The sequence below is a fragment of the Camelus dromedarius genome, chromosome 5 (assembly GCF_036321535.1).
Source record: "Camelus dromedarius isolate mCamDro1 chromosome 5, mCamDro1.pat, whole genome shotgun sequence".
Classification (NCBI taxonomy): Eukaryota; Metazoa; Chordata; class Mammalia; order Artiodactyla; family Camelidae; genus Camelus; species Camelus dromedarius.
Window position 1 is genome coordinate 16,113,852 of NC_087440.1, and position 22,847 is coordinate 16,136,698.

The 22,847-nt window shown below is 34.1% G+C and overlaps 1 protein-coding gene across 2 annotated transcripts in view; it reads left to right on the plus strand.

Moving 5' to 3' along the window:
* The window catches only part of SECISBP2L (SECIS binding protein 2 like), a 46,258-nt gene that overhangs the window by 5,374 nt on the left and 18,037 nt on the right, over positions 1-22,847 (plus strand). The window contains exons 2-13 of one of the 2 annotated variants that reach the window (XM_031453091.2): positions 2,066-2,244; positions 3,822-4,146; positions 5,878-6,013; positions 9,810-10,039; positions 10,329-10,353; positions 10,708-10,823; positions 16,485-16,619; positions 18,066-18,146; positions 18,685-18,852; positions 18,999-19,140; positions 20,324-20,493; positions 21,290-21,422. In XM_031453091.2, the coding sequence (XP_031308951.2) occupies positions 2,066-2,244; positions 3,822-4,146; positions 5,878-6,013; positions 9,810-10,039; positions 10,329-10,353; positions 10,708-10,823; positions 16,485-16,619; positions 18,066-18,146; positions 18,685-18,852; positions 18,999-19,140; positions 20,324-20,493; positions 21,290-21,422 (1,840 nt within the window). Of the gene's footprint in view, positions 1-2,065; positions 2,245-3,821; positions 4,147-5,877; positions 6,014-9,809; positions 10,040-10,328; positions 10,354-10,704; positions 10,824-16,484; positions 16,620-18,065; positions 18,147-18,684; positions 18,853-18,998; positions 19,141-20,323; positions 20,494-21,289; positions 21,423-22,847 lie in introns of both variants that reach the window. The other variant, XM_031453090.2, reaches the window with a different exon arrangement.

The window sequence follows — 22,847 nt, forward strand, 5'->3', positions numbered from 1 at the left end:
TAGTTTTATTGTTGAATGCCGATATCTAGTATTGCACTTAGAATAGAAACCAATACAAACTTTGATATTTAAGGATATATACTGTGTGTACTATGTGTATGTACAGATGTTAGTTATAAACTATGCATGACACTTTTTGAATAATGGGTTGCCTAAATTCATAAAACTTATGGAGTACAAATGAGACTAGGTATAAAAAACTTACTGCAATTTTGACTTGTGCAAGAACTTGCATTTGTTGTTACCAAAATAATTTATGAGTTGGTATTATTTTGGGGGGGTGGTCAGGGAAAATTATTTTTAAATTGTCTTATTCTTTATATTAGTATTGTTCCTTTTTTCATATTGGGCTGAGAATTTAATATAACCATATACCTTGTGTTCAAAAAAAATCCAGTGTCTTCTAGTCCAGATTTATAAAGAGATTCAGAGTTCTCGTGTATTCAGAGGTTGATATTTTATACCTTATATCAATAAATTTTGAAACCTAATGACTGTCACAGTGAAAATCACTGACTTACACTATTAGTGTTTGAGGTTTTTCTCGTTTGTTGAAATTTAAGAAATCAACTTCAGTTCACAGATATTTGTGAGTGCAACTGTGTTATCCATTTCAGATTTGGTTAATAGTGCAAAAGCAGATTTCAAAGTTAAGTCAGATGGGGAGGAAAGATACTGAATTAATACTGCTGTAGAGTTCAGATCTCTTCCCTCTTCTTTTTTTTTCTTTTACAAGCATTTCTGAATATTTACAATGGTCTCTTTGGAGAATAATTTTCTGAATAAAGGGTATATATTTAGCATATCAAGTCTTTTCTTTAGATTTTCTTGGATTTGCTACTGATTACCTTTGTGAGAAACGTGCGTGAAACTTATTCTGAGAAATATGCCTTAATGGGAGCATCTAATAAATGCCACCCTAGTGGGGAAAAAGTTCTGATTAGGACTGTGGCTTTGAGGTAGTTTGATTTGAGTTGTTGAAAAGTTGGATTGTATTCCACTTACTGTTTTCATTAAGAAGTGTTTAATATCTCTTTAGGTTGTGGTTTTTATGTGTTTTTTTTTTTAACATTCTGCTTTTACAGAATATGCCTGTAGATTATTTTTTATCATTAAATTTTAAAAATTTGTTGTTAAATATAACATACAGAAAGAAAACTGCATAAAACCAATGTACAGTTAAGTGTATTATTATATGAATTGTGTCCTCCTGGTTAGGATGTAGAACTTTGCCAGGCACCCTAGAAGCTCTTCAGGGCCTCTTCCCAATGACAGCTCCCTCTTTCCTAAGGGTAGTTTGTATCCTGGTTTTCATGGGTCTTATTTACTTTTCTTTATAGTTTTGTCACCCATATGTGCATCCTTAATGCTATAGTTTGTTTATTGTGTCTGTTAAATCTCTATAGATTATAAGATACAAAATAAACTAAAATGGAGTACATATTCTGGATTACTTGAATTACTCAGTTTGTCTACTGGGAAACTGAAGTACTCATTTTTTTCCCAGTTTAACTATGAACCAAAAGTTATGTTAATTTTTTTTTTTCATCGTGGACGTTTTCTTTCCTTTTAATTTAACCATACTAATCTAATTTCCTAAAGTGGACAGAAATAGACTATGTTTTAGACTATTCAAACAAATATTGAGTAATTATCCTTCAGAATTCTGTTTAATGATTTCTTTTCCCCGTAACAAAATTATTTTAAGACACATTGTTTTGTCTGAAGAGCTAGATTTTTTACTACCAGCTTTATTTTTGGACTCTGAGGTATGACTTCCTTGTACTGTTGATTGTTTTAACAACTTTAGTTACATAAGAAATGACTTCATTGAAATGTAGTAAACTTTGATAAGTTTTCCCCTATTTGATGTCTTTGTCTAAATAACGTAATCATATTCCATTATTTTAATTTGACATTGGTGGTACTTTGACTATCTTGTGAATACTGGGAAGAGGTCTAATTACTGTTTGTAAAGACTGACTCTTCTGCTGTTAAATTGTGAATTTGTATTATTTAAGTTTTTGCTCATTTGTTAGTAGTGTGTTTTACTTTCTCTTTGAAGAATGTCAAGCTGTCAGCTGAGGTAGAGCCATTTATTCCCCAGAAGAAGAATCCTGATACATTTATGATCCCTATGGCACTCCCAAATGATAATGGAAATGTTTCTGGTGTAGAACCAACTCCAATTCCCAGCTACCTGATTACTTGTTATCCATTTGTGCAGGAAAACCAGTCCAATAGGTAATTTTTTATTATTTTCTTTTGGGGAGAAGAAAGGGGTAGGGAAATATAGAAGTTGGCAAAGCATACTTCTTAATTTTTTCCTTTTGTAACTTTTAAACATTAACCATTTCTCTATTTTATAAGAGGAGTAAGTAAAACCAAATGATGTAGAAATTTAAAAATTGTTAACATGGATTATTACTATTCTCTCATTCTTTCTAAGAGAAAATTGAGTTCTTTTTATGTTATCTCCCATAAGAAGTCATTGACATTTGTTTGAAATAATTTGACTCCAAGGGAAGAATGAATTATTCAGAAAGAGGTGAACAGAAACCCTTCTTTGAGGATAGGCATCTAACATAATTGTCAAGACAGTCTGGCGTAAGAAGAATTTACCAAGGAATGGTCCTTAACTTTGATGCTTTGTGGTTAGTTAGCATATATCCCTAGACTCTGATTATAGTTTAAATTTAGCTTCTGTGTTATAGTCACAGGGTGATTTAGCAAAATGCTTGCAGTTAAGATAATGTATGACCTAGTGACTAGGGTGTAACTTGGGATAGTCACGATAGCCTTTCTAACCCTGCTTAGACTGAATGATTAACACTTCATTGGTGTAATTCACTTTATTGCTTTCAGCCTCTTTCAAGTTATATCACACACAGAAAATTGTCCGTCTCCAGTACTCTGGGACAAATGAGTGAGGCGGCTAGGCTTTAGCCTTTGTCCAACCACCCCTGAGGGCTAAGACAATCAGTATTTCTACACGTCTATAATCATTGTGGCGCACTCATGTGCCAGGGCACCTTCTTTAGGAAATTCTGGATGTATGAGACCTACGACCCCTCATTTGTCAGCAGCAGCTGTCTGTGAGGAGGATTGCTGAGACAGGAAGGATCTTGCTGGTGCTTAATAGGAATTGCACTAGAAGAAACTCTAACGCTAGAGATCAGATGGCAGTGAACAAGCTTGCCTTTTTCTTCTCTTCTTTCCATTGGACCTGGAGTCTGCTTCCATTGCCAAGGAAGGGAGCCAGGGAACGAGCTAGACTGACTCCCTGGCTCCCCTCCTTGGCATTAGGGGAGTATGGGAGAGGAGTAGGAGGCCTTGGGTCTGAGCTGAAGAATGAGAGGTAGAAGAATCAAATCACCCATTGTAATGACCACCTTACACAACGATCACTTTACCCTGCTGTTTTGCAGAAGGCTGTCACAGTTGTTACCATTGGATGGGAACTTTGGACTGTCTTTATTGCCAGATTTAGCGGCTAGGTGTTTAACTTTCAGGCAGAAATATCTTGAGGAGGTTGAAGGGAGAGTTATAGATAAGAATGGTATGTACTTTTAAAATTTTGAAACACAGTAAACTATCAGGTTGAGTTCCTTTATACTGTCAATTAAATTGTTATTACAGGTACATAAAAATCTCTAATTATAGCAAGGAAATTTATAAAATGGTAATTTTATCTCTTTTTCAGAATTAATATGAAGCTATTTTGTATTTTTTTTTTATTAAAATAAGTTGAGATTTTGGTTTAGCACTGCCTTTATACATACATGTCAATAGATTTCTTCTTTTTTGATTTGGTTTTACAGACAGTTTCCATTATATAACAGTGATATACGATGGCAACAGCCCAATCCAAACCCTGCTGGACCATACCTTGCTTACCCCATTATATCTGCTCAGCCACCTGTTTCTACAGAGTACACATATTATCAGCTGATGCCAGCACCATGTGCCCAAGTCATGGGTTTCTATCATCCTTTTCCTACACCTTACTCCAACACTTTTCAGGCTGCAAATACTGTCAGTACTATAACCACAGAATGCACTGAGCGTCCAAATCAGCTTGGACAGGTCTTCCCGTTGTCTGGTCACCGAAGCAGAAACAGTAACAGAGGACCAGTGGTACCAAAAGTAAGTGACCAAATTTGATTGGCATTTATGTTTGATACTTCTCTTGTTAATAATAGTGTAAATAATTTGCTACTTGTATTGATTAACCTTTAATGCTGAATTTACTGTTTAAAAAACAATTAAGGGTGTAGCATTTATAAAATAATTTTTTCCCATTATTTTTATTCCTCATTCTTAATTGGTGGTATGATTTATAATCATCTTCAAGTTCCTTCAGAGAGTTTACATAAACAAAGTGCACAGATATTTCCAAATTAATTTAGTGATAGAAATCGCATAGTGGCACCATTTTTAATAAGTGGTTGGTTTGGCTCCCTTGCTAGCAGTGTTGAGTGGCTAACACACATCAAGGTGTTACAGTCTTCAGAAATAAGCAGGAGATACTATAGAAAAGAACATTTGTGATTCATTAAATCCCTTCAATTTCATTGTTTTTGTTCTGTCAGTTTTCAGTAGGAGTAGCACGTTGTTATTTAAGGGATGCTTTACTGTGCTATGAACACAGGGTCTCCTAGGGCTGAAGAAATTAAAGATAAATTTGTGAAATGACCTTTAGTCAGCACCAGCCTTTTAAGTAAGTAAAAAACACAAAAACAAAAGCAAAAAACAAAGGCCTTGAAATCACAAGAGAATTAAGGTTTATTCTATGTAATTATTTCTTAACTAAAAGGATATTTTTCTGTTGAGGCCTTAATATCAAAGCAAGTAAGAAAAACCATGTTTCTTCTCAGCACTTTGGAGCTAATGGAAGACAGAGTGATTAGATGTGTCTTATGACTGTTATCTAGGAGTTGATGCTTTCCTAGGTTCCATTAGCCCAGCCTCTTTGGTGAAAAGTCTTTGCTGTTTTTTGGCACACTTTTTACAGATTAAAATACAAATAAGCAACAGAAGTTGCTTTGAAAAGCTTTTTATTTTGGCCTTCATTCATGGAAACATTCTGGGTCAAGGGAAATCCTTTTGGAACCTCTGAGAATGAAAAGAAATAAGTATTGGAAATAAGATAGTTATATGTAACTCCCAAATACTGAAGTAACAATTTCTCAGAGTGCATTTTCAGCACTTGAATCAAAGAAGTTAAATTTGGAGTTCATTTGTATAAATTGCTATTAAGTGATGAATACTCATTTTAAAAAATTAAGGAAAGGATCAGCTTTTTAATATTTTCTTTTTCAACTAAAGCAGAAATTTCTTTTGTACTTCATTGCTATCATGAAACTAAAATTTAACATTTGAATAGGTTACTGCCCTTTTTGATATTTAATTTTAGTTTTAATTTTTAATTTTAGAGGTACTGGGGATTGAACCCAGGGCCTTGTGCATGCTAAGCATGCACTTTACCACTGAGCCAGTTCCCTCCCCCCGATTATTACCCTTTTAAATAAAAATTTACAACCCTGTATTTGACATGATTATACTATTATTTATTAGTTATTGATTGACAAAATTAAAAAAGGAAATAATAATTAACATGAATTTGTATTTTATTAATTATAGTAGTGTTAAATGATTATTTGAAAAATAGTGTATAAATGTGTGTATATTATTTCACCTATTATGATTGGCTGCAGATAATTACATGTAATCGTAACACAGTAACCCTGTTTCTACATGGATTGGGAGTCACTAATTTGTAGCATACGTTTAGGTGTATTTTATTGTGGGTGTGTGTTTTATAGTGTTTACTACATTGAATAAGATCTTAATTTTTTTTTTTTAACTTAAAATCAGCAACAGCTTGTACAACAACACATAAAAAGCAAAAGGCCGCTGGTGAAAAATGTAGCTACTCAGAAAGAGACAAATGCAGCAGGTCCTGATAATCGATCAAAAATTGTGCTATTGGTAGATGCTTCACAGCAAACTGGTAAGGCAAGATTTCTTATATATCTATACTTCACTGATTTTTATCTGTTGTCTTACGTTGACTTTATAATTGTCACCACTTTTTAGGATTCTGGACTTTCATCCTTCCATTTATCCTGCCACTTTATGAAATTCTTCTCTAGGAAGGATAAAACAGTCCATGTCCTTAATATTCTTTCAACTTGTGTGCTGTCTTGTGTACAGTTTTAAGCAGGATTTGAGGTTTCCTTACCTCCGTATAGTAGTGGAGCAATTCAGAAATCAGAGATGGAATTTGCAGACATTGTAGAAATTTGAGGGACTCATTTTGGTAGAAGTCAGAATTGAATTTCTAAAATTGGATTAAAATCCTTTATAAAACATCGTAACATCCTGTAGTATCTGTATAGAAAGAACTTAATCAAGTTTTCTGTGCTATATTAGCATAGTTCGAACAAGTCCTTTGAGTGACACCTGTGTCCCCCAAGCAAGTAAAAATTTTGGACTAGCTGGGTATAATTTTGTCAAAAGCTTTTTAGAGGACTATGTAAGCATCCTATTAAAAAGCTTTATCCTGGTAATAAGTAAGAACAGTCTTATAATATTCTTGCTTTTTCCAGTTTATATCATGAAATTTCATTTTGTGTCTCTGATCTCAGCTTAATAGCTGTAGAGTAGGTGACTGTCCTCTCTCACCCATTGTCATTAAAAAAAATCCTTATTAATGATCCAAGGCTAAGAATTAGATTTGTTCAAAGACATTTGCTTTTTACCTTCTACAGTTTTCACTCAAATGCTGTCTGGCTTGAAATGAATTAGATGGCGCATACTGTCTTTCATGTGGACCGACCATACCTTTTCTGTTGGACATCTATTCAGTTATCCTTTCACAGTTGCTTAGATCCATTAGGAGCTAGAAAGTCTCTGGGAATTAGTTGAAAAACAGTCTTGCTGATAGTACAGTCATTGCGTGGTTTGTAGGGCGTAAAAGCGGTAAGATAAAGAGACCAACAAATGCTTGGAGTGGCTATGGAAAAGTCACGAGGTTATATATGACAAAGTTTCTGTGTTTTGCTTGTTCATCATCATAATGACCCATTTCTACATACTTTCAACTTGGAACTGCTTGAAAAATTTACCCTTATGTCTTTGGTTTGCTCATTAAGTAAGTGACCACAAAGACAATCTTCTGAAGCATAAAAATTAGAAAGTGAAAAGATGAAGGTATAATTTGAGTAGAAGGTTATGCCTTCTATCAGTATTCTTATTCTTTAGTTTGTTTTCAAATTCTGGTGATTGTACATTCTATCAGTATTCTTTAATTTGTTTTTAACTTACCAGGATTAATTGGTATCAGTCTTAGAATGAAAATTATAGTTTAAAGGAATTTGCAAAAATTTTTACTCTTGAACACAAGCTTGTATTTAAAAGAATTAAGTAGGATAGCTAGATACAAGGTAATATACAGAAGTTAATTGCATTTTAATTTTCTGTCAAACAAAGTTTAGGAAAAGATATCATTTACAACAGCAACAAAAATATACTTTTTGGGATAAACTTGACAAAAGATGTACCAGACATTTTATAGATATCTCTAACTTTATTATGAGGCATTTAAAAAAATGTAAATATGTTCATTCAGGACGATTTGATGGTGCAAATGTCATTTTCCCCTAAGTTAGTCTATAGATTTAGAGCAGTTCTAAACAAAATTCCAATGGGGATTTTTGGGAAACTTGACAAACTGATTCTGAAATAAAGGAGCACTAGTCTGAGAAGAGCCAAGACATCCCCGGAAAAGAACTTTTCCTCTAGATATCAAGACCTGCTAAACCATCTTAGTTTTTATAGGCTTATACAAAAATGCAGTATACAAAAATTAAACAGAGAGCCCAGAAACACTCACATGTATGTGGAAACACATGGAAAAGGACAGAGATAGCATCACAGGTCTCTAACGTGTATCTCATGCAAATCTATTCCAGATGGATTAAGGATTTAAATGGGAAAACACATGCAGAATAAAATATAGACGGATACCTTTATGATTGCAGAGAGAGAGCTATTTCTAAAGTTAAGAATTTCTAGTTATCAAAAGTGAGTGATTTTTCATTAAAAAAAAAAAGTGAGTGAAAGAGCAAGCCACAAATCTTGGAAAAGGTTTTTACTATGCCTATAACTGACAAAGGATTAGTATGAGGACATATAAAGAATTCCTGTGAATTAATAAGAGAATGATACCACTTTGCCCTCAGGGCCCCTGGAATGCAGTGCCAGAAGGTTGAAACAGTTTAGACAGGACTATAGGAATCTTTCTTTTGACCCAGTTGTCCTACTCAGGTGAGCGTATCCGAATGGAATCTCCCCCTAGAAAGAAAAGGAACTGTTTTGATTATAGGTGTATATTGCAGCAGCACAAAATAAACACTGAAAACTTCTCAGTGTCCAGTAATAGGCAGCAGGTCAGAAGTACAGGACATCCACTCAGTGGAGTAATATGGAGCCTTCTTATAATTAATGAAGCACATATACATGATACTAAACAGAGCACAACTCAAAATTATATTGATGCTGTATAAAAATTACATATGGGGAAAAATTGTATATGTGAAAAAAGGCTTATGGGGAAAAATTATGTGGAAAAAGGAAGATTTGTGTTTGTTGGGTTGGGAGGAGATTATTAGAAGTTTGGGGTTGTTTTTAAAATGTCTTGTAATTGCAATTTATGAAATACAGAAATGAGAAACAGACGACTTAGAAAAATAGGCAGAAGTCATACAATCCAAAAGTAAAATTAACAAGTATTTCACAGAAGGGAAAACGTTAGTGGCTAAAAGCATAAGAAAAGATGCTCAACCTCATTATTAAGCAGGAGAATGCAAATTAAAACCCACAATGAGCCATCTTTTTATACACAACAATTGGCAAAAATTATAGCTTAGAGGACAGTGTCAAGTATTTGGTGAATATATGTATCAGTGGGGATCTTTATATGCTGCTGTTAGAGCTAAACTATTTTAACCACCTCAAGAATGATTTGGCATTACCAAGTAAAGTTGAATATTATGTGTATCCCCTAAGGCCTAGCAGTATTTACCTTGGAGAAATTTTCACATGCACACATACACATTCATATGTCTGTATAAAAATATTTACAGCATTATTGTTGTTAATAGCAGAACCCTAAGTGTCCCATCAGTGGTGCAGAGGATGGATACATGACGGTATATTCATACACAGGCATTCTAGATTTCCAGTGACATTAATGAATTACAGCCACGTGCATCAGAATCTCAAAACCAATCAACTTTGGAGGGAAACAAGTCACAGAAGAATATGGACAATATTATTTCATTTTTACAAAGCTACAACAGCTAAAGTACATGATTTATATTTTTGGAATACAAAAGTTCATGATAAATCTGTTTTAAAAGTGAAGGAATGAGAAACACAGAATTCAGAATAGTGGTAACCTCTGAGGGTGGAAGAGGATGCAGTGGTGGAGAAGGAAGGCATGCTGTGGACTTTAAAGGATTGATGTTCTCTTCTTAAATGTGTAATGGTGGTTTGTTTTAATTATGTTAATTATGCAGATATTTTAATTAAACAAATATTTATTCTCTTTTCATAATAAACACATTATAAACCAACTTGTCAGGAACATCTTACCTTTTGATGATCTTCTCAAAAAGTTTTCACCTGTTTTCTCCATTTACAAAGTTAGCTATCTTTATTTTCTTACAATTTTAATGATAATTTAACAAGAATTGATCAACTTGGTCCTCAAAAAGAGTTGTCACACTTTCTTTACCTTGTAGATTTCCCATCAGACATCGCTAACAAGTCTCTCTCTGAGAGCTCTGCCACGATGCTCTGGAAGGCCAAAGGCAGGAGGAGAAGAGCGTCCCACCCGACTGCAGAATCCTCTAGTGAGCAGGGGGCGAGTGAAGCTGACATTGACAGCGATAGTGGCTACTGCAGTCCCAAACACAGCAACAACCAGCCCGCAGCAGGGGCTTTGAGAAATCCTGATTCCAGCACCATCAGTGTATGTGGCATTACTTTGATTTCCTTATCAGTCATCTATGGCAGTATTATCTTTGTGCCCTCTGCTAAAGCTGAAATGTTGATTTTCATTAATTTCTGTAGTAATAAGATGGTTACAAAGTATTTGGTACATTTTGTTATAAATTAAAAAAATTCATTTATAGAGAAGTATTTTTCCTGAGATTATAATAAGCATGCTTTACACTAGATGGAATTATGAAATGTTTTACAAGGTATCTGGTGTTTACTGTTGAACAGAAAATAATTGTCTTTTTTGTTTCTATTTTTAGCATGTGGAATCATCAATATGTGCAGGTACTTATTTTCTGCATAGTGTTTTTGCTATATTTTCTTCTTTGTCCATGTCAAAGTTTTGCTTTTAAGCATGAAGCTTGCTGATGCTACAGAAAAATTAGAAATCTTCCAAAGAGATTCAGGTTAATTTGAGTGTACAGTTTTACTGATGAAATTGAAAAAATCCCAGCTGGAGGTATTCTGGCAAAAATGACACTTAATATTACTAAGAACTGGAATATCACTTAAAAGTTTCTGGAAAATTTTCTAGTATTAATTTATAGTGACTAAATTTCAGTATGTGAAGTTAGGGGGCACTTTAGGTTTTGGCATCTTTATAGTTTAATTATATTTTAAAATCTCATTTGTTAGCAGGTGGTGTAAATTGGTCCAATGTAACTTGTCAGGCAACTCAGAAAAAACCTTGGATGGAGAAAAATCAGACATTTTCTAGAGGTGGAAGGCAGACTGAACAAAGAAATAATTCACAGGTAATTTGAATTAGGTTGAAGAAATTTGAGTAATGTGATACGAATTATTATAAATGATATAGTGGTTTTCAAGGGCAGTGTCCTTAATTTTTGGTGATGCATATTGCATTGTTTAAAAGTAAGATATCTTGGTATCTGTTACTTTGAAATGGCTTAGCCAATAAAAATACTTAAATAATGAAGCAAAATGGCAAGATGTTAAATGTAAGTGGGCTGTATATTATACCATTTTTTACTTTTCTATATTTAGGAAATATATTTGGATATTTTTTAATTTGAAAAAAGAATGCTCTCCAGTCCTGATTCATCTTCTGTGACTTTTTCTTATCCATATAAAGTTAAAAGCATTTTAATGCCTTAAATATTGTTTCTTTGCACTTCAGGACTGTAGCCTTGTCCATGTGTCTTTACTGGATTATAAACATCACAGGCCATCCCCCATGCTTGTTGCGGTGCCATAGTGATGGCTTCCGTGTGCTGTAATGTCCTGTACTGGGCAGCTTCCTGGTCTTAGGGAACAGATCTAGCTGCAGTACAGTGGAGCAAGTTACATACTGCCACGAACTTCCAATAACTGTCTTCCCGCATTGGTTGTCTATGAAATTAGGGAGGTATTCATTAGCCAGTATTTTTCCCTTTTAAGTTTTTGGTAGAGTTCCTAGATTCCTTAAATCTAGTTAAGGAATTTGAAATTATTATATAAATAGCTCTGCATGAACTAAGAGTAAGTTACTAATGGATTAAATAAACCAAATACTTGCCTGTGCCTTTGCCTCCCTGAGGTGAAGTACTTCAGATGTACCCTAACATTAATTAGGCTGTCAGGAGAACAAGCAGAATAATGCCCTCTTCCCTATGGTTATTGCAAAAATGAGTCATTATTGTTTGTGGCAGGCTTGTGAGACAGTCTAGCTTTATTTGATTAAAAACAAAAGAGCTAAAAAAAGAATTGTTTATATAGATTAGATAAACAAAATCTACAAAATGTTTGGTTAAGTACTGAAATTTTATGTTGAAATTGTAACTGCTAGACCTGCCAAGTTTAGTCTCAGTTTTGGTACTTTTGGTATCAGTAGCCCACAGAAGAGGAAATAATACTGATATGGAAAAACTTTATCTCTGCCTCAAAACTGGTGAGGAATGGTGAAAAAAACAACAAAAAAAATCATGCAAATGTATAAACGTTTGTTTATTTTGTCTCTCTTTCCAAAAGAACTGCAGCCAGATATTGAACAGTGTGTGTTTTTTCTTTTCTGCTTCTGAGGCTTTGTTATACTTTTCTTAAGTGTGTAGTTCGATTTTTGATGTGCAGAAATCTTTTTTTTCTTTTGAGTCAAAAGATTCCCCTTTTAGCAATTTCTGATTGCTTTGATGCTTATAAAGTCTTTTAGAAATCTAATATTCATGTGTATTTTCTGCTTTTTTTTATAGTGTAATGTTTTTCAAAACTTTATCTGAGAATTTTTCTCATGCATGATCCAACATAATGATGTTGATTTTCAGAGTATTTAACTAGTTACCTTTAAACACTGTAATCCATCCTTTTCTCTGATTTGTGCTACCCTTTTAGTCATTTGCTAATTGTTTATATCTTACATGTTTCTGGGCATTTTTGTTTCATTCATCAGATTTTTGCACCTGTACTGTGCTTTTTTAACTACTGTACAGTGCAGTGATTTTTAATTTTTTCTTACCAGTGTTTTGACATTTGAAAAACAGATTTTTTTCTATACTCCATTGTAGCCTTAATTTTAAATGATGGACAGAATCTAAAAACTGAAGTTTTTTAAAATGGTTTTATTTTGTGAATAGATTGAAAAATGAAAGATGTGAAAATGATTGTATGATGAACAATCTTATTTTTACCCCGTGTCCACCTGTCTTCTCTTCCCTATATCTGTATATTTTCCTAGAGTTTCTTCATGTCATAAATAAATACAAGTTTGTATCTTATGTTTTATTCACTCTGTTCTGGTCTCTGTTCACATTACTTAACAATGTATCTTGGAGACATTTCCATATTATTACATAGAGGGCTTCTACACTATTTTTTTTTAACAACTCCTAATGTTGTATGGATATATCCTTGTTAATATCTGAAGTACTATAGATGGATACTTGAATTGTTTATAAAGTATTATTATAGACATGTTGCAGTGTTATTTAGAAATGTGTGTATATAGCAGTAGAATAAATTCCTAGATGAGGTATTGCTGAGTTGAAAAGGCAGAGTCACCTCTGTTATTTGGTAAATAGCACCAGATTGTTCCATTTACATTCTCAACAATAACTGGGAGACCACCTGTTTCCATATAGCCTCAGAAATCACGTGTTTTCAAGATTTTGGACTTGTGCCAATTAGTGAGAAATACGGTGTTAATGTAGTTGTGCATCTTTCCATATGTTTAGTGGCCTTTTGTACTTTTCTTGAACTTGTTATATTCTTTGCCCCTTTTTGTATCTTGATTTCTCTTTTTTGGTACACTTTTTAATTAGTTTGATCAAGCTTTTACCAAATTTAAAAAATGTATAGGAACCTCAGTCTGTAATATGAGTTGCAAACATTTTGCTAGATTTTCACTTTTGACTTTGTGTATTACTATTAGCATATACAAGTTTGTTTTAAGTAGCATTAAGAAGTTTATTTTTATATAAGATTAGCCTGTTTTCCTCTGAAGTGTTTATGCTCTTGTGTTTTTTTATGTTTAAATCTTTATTCTGTTTAGAGTTTGTCTTGGTGGATGTTGTGAGCTATGGGCCCTGCTTTGTATTTTTCAAGTGGCTACCCAAATCTCCCAAAATCATTTATTGACAGGACCATTACTTCACTGATTTGAGATAACTACCTTTATCACTTGTTAAATTTCCATATATATTGAAATCTATTTCTGTCTTTTCTGTTTTGTTCCATTAGTTATTAAATTAATCTATTAACTTAGAGAATGGATTGCCTTTATGATATGGCATCTTTCCAGAAAAAAAAAAGCCTTCCAATTTTTGAGTCACCTTTTTGTTTTCTTCAGAAATGTTGTATAGTTTTCTGAAAATAAATTTGTACATATTCCTCATCAATTTCTAGTATTTTCTTCTTTTTTGTTACATAAATAGGAAGTGAAAACAAATCTTTGAGTATTAATTTTGTGCTAGTCATTAAAAATCTTAGTGTATATTTGTAGCTAAAGTTTCTGCTTTGTTCTTTTCTGTATGCCCACTTTCTGTCAGCAAAACTTTTTCTTAGAAGAACTGGGAAAAAAAGTTTCTTAGTTCTTTCTAAGAAATAATTGAAATACTTGCACATTTGGTCCTCATGAACTTTGGGCCCATTAGTGTGGAGGTTTTAATTTAATCCCAGAACTTTGTTTCCAAGTGTAAGAATCGAGTTGCATTTGTTTTTTAAAAGAATGTTTTTTTCATGTTTGTAACAGCATTCATACATACATACTAAGTCTAGTTTACAACAGGGCTTACTTTTCTTATCATTTTTTTTATCGACGTATAGTCAGTTTACAATGTTGTGTCAGTTTCTGGTGTACGGCACAATGCTTCAGTCATACATTAATATACATATATTCATACTCTTTCTCGCTGTAAGCTACTACTACAAGATACTGAATATAGTTCCCTGTGCTATACACTATAAACTTGTTTACCTATTTTATATGTACCAGTCAGTATCTGTAAATCTCAAACTCCCAATTTGTCCCTCCCCACCCACTTCGCAGGGCTTACTTTTTGATATAATTGTAATCCTGTTTAGAGGGCAGGTTTACTTTTACTTTTTTCTGGTAGTGACTATACAAAGAAATGAAGAATTATATCAAGAATTATTCTCTTGATTCTTTTTTTTTAATAAATGTTTTAATGTTTTTTTCTTCTTTTTTTTATGGGGGGTGGTAATTGGGTTTATTTATATATATTTGGAGGAAGTACTGGGGATGGAAGTCAGGACCTCGTGCATGCTTAGCGTACCCTCTCCTCTCGATTCTTATTCACCCTATATTGGGTCTTGATTGTTAGTACTCATTTCAGTGTTAAAAATTTATGTGAATTTAGTTGTTTCTTTAGTACTGGGCATTATAAATTGCATTTGTTTTACCATCCTTGTATGAGGTTCTTTTCATTAGCCAATTAAAAATATTTTATTATGAAAATTTCTAAACAGACATTAAAGTTGAAATAATTTTATAGAGAACATTTATATAGCTACCAGCTAGATGCTAAGATCTTACTAAAATTTTGCTTCTGTTCTGTTCATCACATGTATATTCCTCTGTTTATCTCTATCCATGTTCATGAGCCTATTTTAAAATTAGGTAAATATTTAAAACCAAGAAACTGTTAGGTGTCTGGAAAATCATCTAGTTTCTTAACAAATGCTTGTAGTTTATAGGAAGTAGCCCAGTTGTCACAGTGCATATTCTAAGAAATAATTACACTTACTATATGACTATCCTCTGACTTATAGTTCTGCCGTACAGTCTACTTCCCAAGAGAGTATAAAATTCCATTCCTTATGAGCAAGGCTTTTCAGACCAGTTGCTTAGCATGGGAATTGCTAGGTGCTTCCAGGTCTTTGTGTGCATATTTTTGATTTCATAATCCAAAGCCTGTATACCAACATGTCCAGTCCAGGTCTGCATCAAGTTCTGTTTAATGTTAGACTTTTTGGGTAACTGATAAAGATCATACTTTTCACATCTTCTTGAAGTATCCTGGTTAAGAGAGTCATTTCATAAGCTGCATTGGGTACTTTAAGAGAGGGCACTTGAAATGTCTTAAGATTCTTAAAATGCTTAATGTGTTTTTTTCTTGCTCTTTTGACAATTGAACATTTTGCAGATGTGATGCTTGGATAATAATAACTTATGTGATTGAAAATTTTGTTCTCTTAAATTTATGTTTTTGTAAACAAGATTTAAACTTTTTAATCTTTCCTAGGAATTTAAAAACAAAACTGCAGATATTAGAAGACTTAAAATAGTTTTATAAAAAAGTAATGTGCAATTTTTCACAGTGGTAACATCTTGCCAAACTAGTGCAGTATCACAATCCTGATATTGACATCAATATGGTTAAGATACAGAACAGATCCATTACCTCAAGGATCCCTCATGTTGCCCTTTTATAGCCAAACTCTCTTCCCTTGCCCACCAGCCTCTCCTTAACCCCTAGAATCCACTAATCTGTGCTCCCTTTTTATGATTTTGTTGTTTCAAGAATGTTGTATGAATGAACTCATACAGTCTTTTTAGGATTGTCTCTTTTCACTTGGATGGTTCCCTGGAGATTCATACAGTTTGTTGGTATATCAGTAGTTCATTCCTTTTTGTGACTGAGTGCTGTTCTACAGTATGAATATACCACAGTGAGTTTATTCTCCCAGTGAAGGACATCTGCATTGTTTCCACTTTTTGGCATTACAAATAAAGCTGATATAAATGTTCATACACAAGGGGGAAAAAGTAACATGTATTAGTTATCACATTTTCATCTTTTCCTTATAATGACCTTATTTGTCAAAAGTTTTAACCTTTTATAAGTTAAACAGTTTATGAAAATTCACTTAGTTGTACACTTCTGGATACATTTCTTTATGTTATACTTCAATAAAGCATTTTACTTAAAAATAATACATTTTTTTTCCCTCTGGGGTTTACTTAGGTTGGATTCAGATGCCGAGGACATAGTACTTCTTCAGAAAGAAGACAGAATTTGCAGAAGAGACAAGATAATAAACAGTTAAACCCCAGTCAATCTCATAGAGGCGACCCAAATTCTGAGTCTTTATATTTTGAGGTATTTTTTTCAAACTGTAAACCATTATAGTAAATGTTCTCATTAAGAAATTAATTTTTTTTACATTATTAGTACTTTTTGTGTCTTAACACGCGACTCTGCTACTAGATTGTAAGTTACTTAGAAGTATTGACTCATTTTTATCTTGGTTATGTATAGTTGGTCTAATATTAATTTATTTATTTTTTTTGGTAAATTTTTGTCATGAGTAGTCATCATTTTGAGGTAACATGTAGAGGTAGAACTTGATCTTGTTTCACCTAGTATGAAACTTTTTCCCCAAATTTTATTATTGTCAGTCTATTTGTTAAGATTTTCAGATTTGCATAGTTCAGTCTACTTAATTTGTGCTACTAGCCAGGGGAGTCTTGGAGAAGGAGGATAAAAGGCTATTTTACTTTCTCTAATAGATAGACAATTTATAATCTATTTACAATGTTTCTATTATTTATTCATCTAAATGGCTCTCATTAGAGGCCTGTTATATGTGTAAAGTAAGGTGCTCTGAATGATACATTAAGATGAGTAAACGCACCCCTCCGGGGAAGTTACTGTGTGATAAGAGGAATATGGACATGTACACAGCTGATACTTCCTGGGTGTGGTTGGAGTTAAGAGGAGAGACAGAGCCCTTTGGTTTTGAGGTGTGATAGGGATAACATTTGGAATAGATTATAAAGAATGAGTAGAATTTGGTTGTCAAGATGGTGAACAGCAACCCAGGTAACTCGTTAGAATAACTCACTTTTGTTGTATAGTTTCTATAAAATGGGTACTAGATGGAGTTTAAATATGCTTGAGGCCAGAGACTCAAGATGAATAATATGTTAGGTAAGCTTAGTATAATTGACCTAAAGGACTTGAGAGTGCTTCTCAAGTATTCTGTCAAGAACAATACACGTGGTAGATACACTGTTTGCACTTAACCATATGATTGGTTCCATACTTACGTTTAGTTAAAAAATGAGATATAATTTTCAGTGCAAAGGAGAATATTGGTTAAGAAATGACTTTGAATAGGAGATTTTTTTAAACTTAATCTTATTGGCAGGTATGTATAGTAACGGACATGGAATATATTAAAGAAATTTGTAGTAAGCCACCTGCTTAAAATCTTTTCCAAATTATGGGAAATGTGATAAAATCTTTTTTGAATTTCTTTTTATTGTCCTACCTTCCTTAGGGTAGAATTACTAATAAAAGTGGAATAGAGATGCAGAAATCCAAAGGTGGACATACGTGGATATGTCCTTATCTTTGAATAATGAGATTAGCTGTGTTTTAGTGTTTACAAGTTGAGATTTCCTTTTTAAGACTGTCTTTAAATAGTTCAGTGGTGAATAAAAATATTACTTTCCCATTTTTCGTTACTCTTAGGCATTATAAAAAGCTCTTAAGAGTTTATTGCTTTGAACTCTGTTTTTACTTAAAGTGTGAAACTTTCAGGATGAAGATGGATTTCGAGAACTAAATGAGAATGGAAATGCTAAAGACGAGAATATTCAACAGAAACTTTCTTCAAAAGTAGTAAGTGACTTTTTTTTTTAAATGATAAACAAAATATTTGAACATCATTGGAACTATGGCTGTGTCGAAAAGAAACATTGCAGATAAGTTTCAAGACTTAAGGGCCGCATGGTACAGAAGAAAAGTGTATTTAGTACTGATCTTTAGTATTTATTTCAGTATAGCCAGAACAGAGACACTTCCCAGTGAAATCCATAGTTCCATTACTGATAAGAAAATACCATTAATTAAATGACATCATAAAGCATATATCATGCTGAAGTTTCCCCAGTTGTTGCAAAACTTTACTTTGGAGTTACTTTATTTTCAGTCCAAGATCCAGACAAGCATGACTATTGTGAAATGCTGTTTTGCCTCTGTTATTTTCCAGTCTCCCAGTCTCTAATAGTCCCACCGTCTCACTCTATCCTTTATGACATTGAATGTTTTGAAGAGTCTAAGTTCAGTTATACTGTAGAACATCCCACATTCTGGATTGTCTTTCCTTACATTTAGACTTTTATGGAATCACTAACATGTTTTTCTGTGGTTATCATAGTTGGATGATTTACCTGAAAATTCACCGATCAATATAGTTCAGACTCCAATTCCCATCACCACCTCTGTTCCTAAACGTGCAAAAAGTCAGAAGAAGAAAGCTTTAGCAGCAGCCCTTGCCACAGCTCAAGAATATTCAGAAATAAGTATGGAGCAAAAAAAACTACAGGTATATATTCATTTTTATGAACAAATAATGGAAGTTTATTTGGTAGACTTGCGGGGATGGACAGAAGTGTGACAAATATAATCATCTTAAATTGCCATGTCTTCATACTGTAACAAAAAATAAATATTTTCATGTTTGCCTTGCAGGAAGCTTTATCAAAGGCAGCTGGAAAAAAGAGTAAAACCCCTGTGCAGCTAGATTTGGGGGACATGTTAGCAGCTCTGGAAAAACAGCAGCAAGCTATGAAAGCACGGCAGATTACCAATACCAGACCTCTGTCCTACACAGGTGAGATCGTTAATCTGAGCAGTTTGCTGTTTGCCTTTGCTAATATATTTTGGTTATTGTTAAATTACATGTACCTAAAGAAATCCATGGCCTAGTTGCTCAGTAGCTGCTCTCCCGCCACCCTAGTAGCCCCCATCATTGTTCTACAGCGTAGTGCCTCCTATTACCTACTCTCCCCTTCCTCTAGCCCCCATCTATCCTAAAGGAGTGATCTTTTTCAAATATAAGCTGGATTATATCACTCCCCTGCTCCAAACCCTCCGTAGCTCTTCATCTCACTTGGTCTGTGGGGCCAGAGTCCTAAGTCGTCTCAACCGATCCTGTTACCTTCTTGCCCTCATCGTCATTCTCCTCTGCACACACTGCTCCAGCCACGTTAGCCCCCTTGCTGTTCCACAGACATGCGCAACGTGCTCCTGGCTCAGTCTTTTTGTGCTTGCTCTTTCCTTTACTTGGAACTCTCTTTCCTCGGGCATCAGTGTAGTTTATTCCTTTAGGACCTTTGGGTCTCTGTTCAAAGGATATACGTTATGAACCAGCCAAATTTTTTTCTTCTTCAAAGGTTGAAATAAGAATCACAGATAATTAGGCTTTATAACTGTTACATTATCCAATTTAAAGACAAATGGGAAACAGGAGTTTTCATCAAATTGTGTGTGCATGCATGCACATATGTGTGTGTGTGAGTGTGTAAGAGAGAGAGCTGGCTTTCTACTGAAACAGTAATTTGTATTTTAACAAACCTCGCCAGATTTAGAGCTCAGCAGTTCCGACCTGTTCCCTCATTTCTTTCTGTAGTCTTTGTTTTACAGGATGAGGAATAAGATAAAGGAAAGGGAAAGGCACCAACAGAAAGCACTGATGTTGAGAGACAGAATTGCATTTTCTGTTTCTTGAGTTCCTATGTAAAGGGTCTTTTGTTTTCAGACAAAAAGATAAGGAATTGCCAGGCTTGAGGGTTGCTGCAGTAGACCAGAACTAACAGTTTATCCCTACTCTGGATCTGTATCTGTTATCTTTGGAGCTTTATCTGATGGACACTGCACGACCATGTACTGCTCCTACTTTTATGATGTCTGTTTTCTAATAAGAAGAGGATGTTCTTACAGATTGATCATTAGAAATTTTGAAACTATGTGGAGTTGGCCATAATAGTAAAACTAATGTTCTTGTTTGTTTTTAGTGGTCACTGCAGCTTCTTTTCACACTAAAGACTCTACTAACAGAAAACCTTTAACCAAAAGTCAGCCCTGTTTGACATCCTTTAATTCTTTGGACATTACTTCCTCTAAAGCAAAAAAAGGAAAAGAAAAGGAAATTGCAAAACTAAAACGGCCCACAGCACTTAAAAAGGTAAGCCAAAATCTGGGGATGTTTATTTTACACAATAAATAAGGATTTAAATCTGTTACAGAAGTAGTTGTGGCATTTTAGCCAGCAGATTATTGTGAAAAGCTTGTAGGCATGCATCTTTATGATGACTAATTAATTTGAGATTGGGGATATCAGCATCATGACTATCTTTCTGTGTTCAGCAAGGCCCTGGAGAATGAGTTCTGTCAGAAGGTTAAAAAAAAAAAAAGTTAAACATTTAGGCATCCAAAAACATTGGACCCTGGGAATCAGAAGCCAGGGATTCTACTACTACCTTCAGTGCTAATTGTGTAGTTTTAGGCAAACCTTTTTTACTGTCACCTTCTTCTATAGGTTGGGGATAGTATCCGCTCTATTTAACTCTGTATTGTTATTAGGAGGAGCATAATGAGGTAGTCCATGTCCAAACACTTGAAAACTGCAAAATGTAAATCTAATGTAACTATATGACCTGGTTTCCAAACTCTGTATTTTATCCATTTTGCAGTAAGCTCTAGTTTGTAAAACTAGGATTTAAAGAATGAAGCAGATGTGGTTTGATAGCTATGGTATTACATAGAATAATTGCCTCCCTTCATTTTGAATATAGTATTTCCTTAAACTACAGTGCCTAAAATTACATTTACCTTTATGCCAGTCAGTTTTTCCATAGCCAACCAAAATCCATATGTCCATTTTTAAGTGAACTACTATTACTGTATAATAGTGAACATTTTAATCATTCAGTACATACTTAAAGAGTAATCAGTAATTAAAGACTGGTGATGACTTTTAGGTTATTTTGAAAGAAAGAGAAGAAAAGAAGGGCCGTTTAACTGTGGACCACAATCTTTTGGGATCTGAGGAACCAGTAGAAATGCACTTAGATTTTATTGATGATTTGCCACAGGAGATTGTTTCCCAAGAAGGTAAGATCATCCCTTTCCCCCTTCTTCTCATGGAATGGTCCAGAGTATTTTAATTGGTAGGCAAGCCATCACTAGTTATTGTTCTAAATATGCTCCATATTTTATCTAAGTTTTTTAAATTTTTTATTTATTTATTTATTTATTTATTAACATTTTTTATTGAGTTATTGTTACTTTACAATGTTGTGTCAAATTCCACTGTAGAGCACAATTTTTGTTATACGTGAACATATACATATTCATTGTCACATTTTTTTCACTGTGAGCTACCACAAGATCTTGTATATATTTCCCTGTGCTATACAGTATAATGTTGTTTATCTGTTCTGCATTTTGAAATCCCAGCCTGTCCCTTCCCATCCCCCTGCCCCCTTGGCAACCACAAGTTTGTATTCTATGTCTGTGAGTCTGTTTCTGTTTTGTATTTATGTTTTTTTTTTCTTTATATTCCACATATGAGCAATCTCATATGGTATTTTTCTTTCGCTTTCTGGCTTACTTCACTTTGAATGACGTTCTCCAGGAACATCCATGTTGCTGCAAATGGCGTTTATGTTGTCAGTTTTTATGGCTGAATAGTATTCCATTGTATAAATATACCACCTCTTTATCCAGTCATCTGTTGATGGACATTTAGGCTGTTTCCATGTCTTGGCTATTGTAAATAGTGCTGCTATGAACATTGGGGTGCAGGTGTCATTTTTAAAGTAGGGTTCCTTCTGGATAGATGCCCAGGAGCAGGATTCCTGGGTCATATGGTAAGTCTATTCCTAGTCTTTTGAGGAATCTCCATACTGTTTTCCACAGTGGCTGCACCAAACTGCATTTCCACCAGCAGTGAAGGAGGGTTCCCTTTTCTCCACAGCCTCTCCAGCATTTGTCATTTGTGGACTTTTGAATGATGGCCATTCTGACTGGTATGAGGTGATACCTCATTGTAGTTCTGATTTGCATTTCTCTGATAATTAGTGATATTGAACTAAGTTTTTTTTTACTTTTGAGAGTGGTTTCCTTGAAGCTACTTCTTCAGGGAAATATTTAAGAGGAGGGGCAGGTGTAACATAGTAGGTCTGTGGCATTTTTGAGGCTTAAATCCTAAATTCGTTGTAAACCCTCATACAGACTTTAAACACAGTAGGGAGATAAGATAATTGTGTAACTTGGCAAATTAATGGACTGGATATACAAATACTAACTCATTTCCTGAGTTCAGCTGGTTAGGAAAGAAGCAGTAACTAAAGGAAGCAGTTGAGGCAAGGGATGGCATCTGAAAATGTGGCTTCCTGAGCACAGAAGCAAAGACCAAATGAAAGAGAAACTGGGGTGGTGCCTGGAAAATCAGGAGTGGTGTGGAGAGAACAAGTGAGGTAGAAGTCATCATTGCCAGCAGCAACAGGAATTTTTAGACAGTTAAATTATTTCCAA